Source organism: Camponotus floridanus, unplaced genomic scaffold (assembly GCF_003227725.1).
Source record: "Camponotus floridanus strain SB8 unplaced genomic scaffold, Cflo_v7.5 scaffold227, whole genome shotgun sequence".
Taxonomy (NCBI): domain Eukaryota; kingdom Metazoa; phylum Arthropoda; class Insecta; order Hymenoptera; family Formicidae; genus Camponotus; species Camponotus floridanus.
This window is the reverse complement of record NW_020229356.1, coordinates 166038-166271: the sequence shown is the minus strand read 5'-3', so window position 1 is coordinate 166271 and position 234 is coordinate 166038. Positions and strand designations below refer to the sequence as shown.

General features: G+C 21.4%; 1 protein-coding gene across 1 annotated transcript in view; it reads right to left on the bottom strand.

The window, feature by feature from the left end:
- Positions 1-210: 210 nt before the first annotated feature.
- Positions 211-234, bottom strand: part of LOC112637964 — an 18427-nt gene continuing 18403 nt past the window's right edge. Inside the window, exon 3 of the mRNA XM_025408735.1 lies at positions 211-217. Coding sequence (XP_025264520.1) covers positions 211-217 — 7 coding nt within the window. The remainder of the gene's footprint in view (positions 218-234) is intronic.

Genomic DNA, 234 nt, shown 5'->3' with positions numbered 1-234 from the left:
CAATTAATAAAAAAATGTTTCATAATATATAAGCAATTTTGTGAACAATACATCATATTTTGCATTATTTATAAATTGCAAAAAATATTTATTATAGATAAATGCTAACAATTGTTTTTGCTGTTAGATGGTAAACTTAACTCAATGTATTATATTGTACGTATTGTACAATACAATGTATTGTACAATATTTAACGGCAGGAATTAAGTTTACCACCTAATATTAGAAATAAA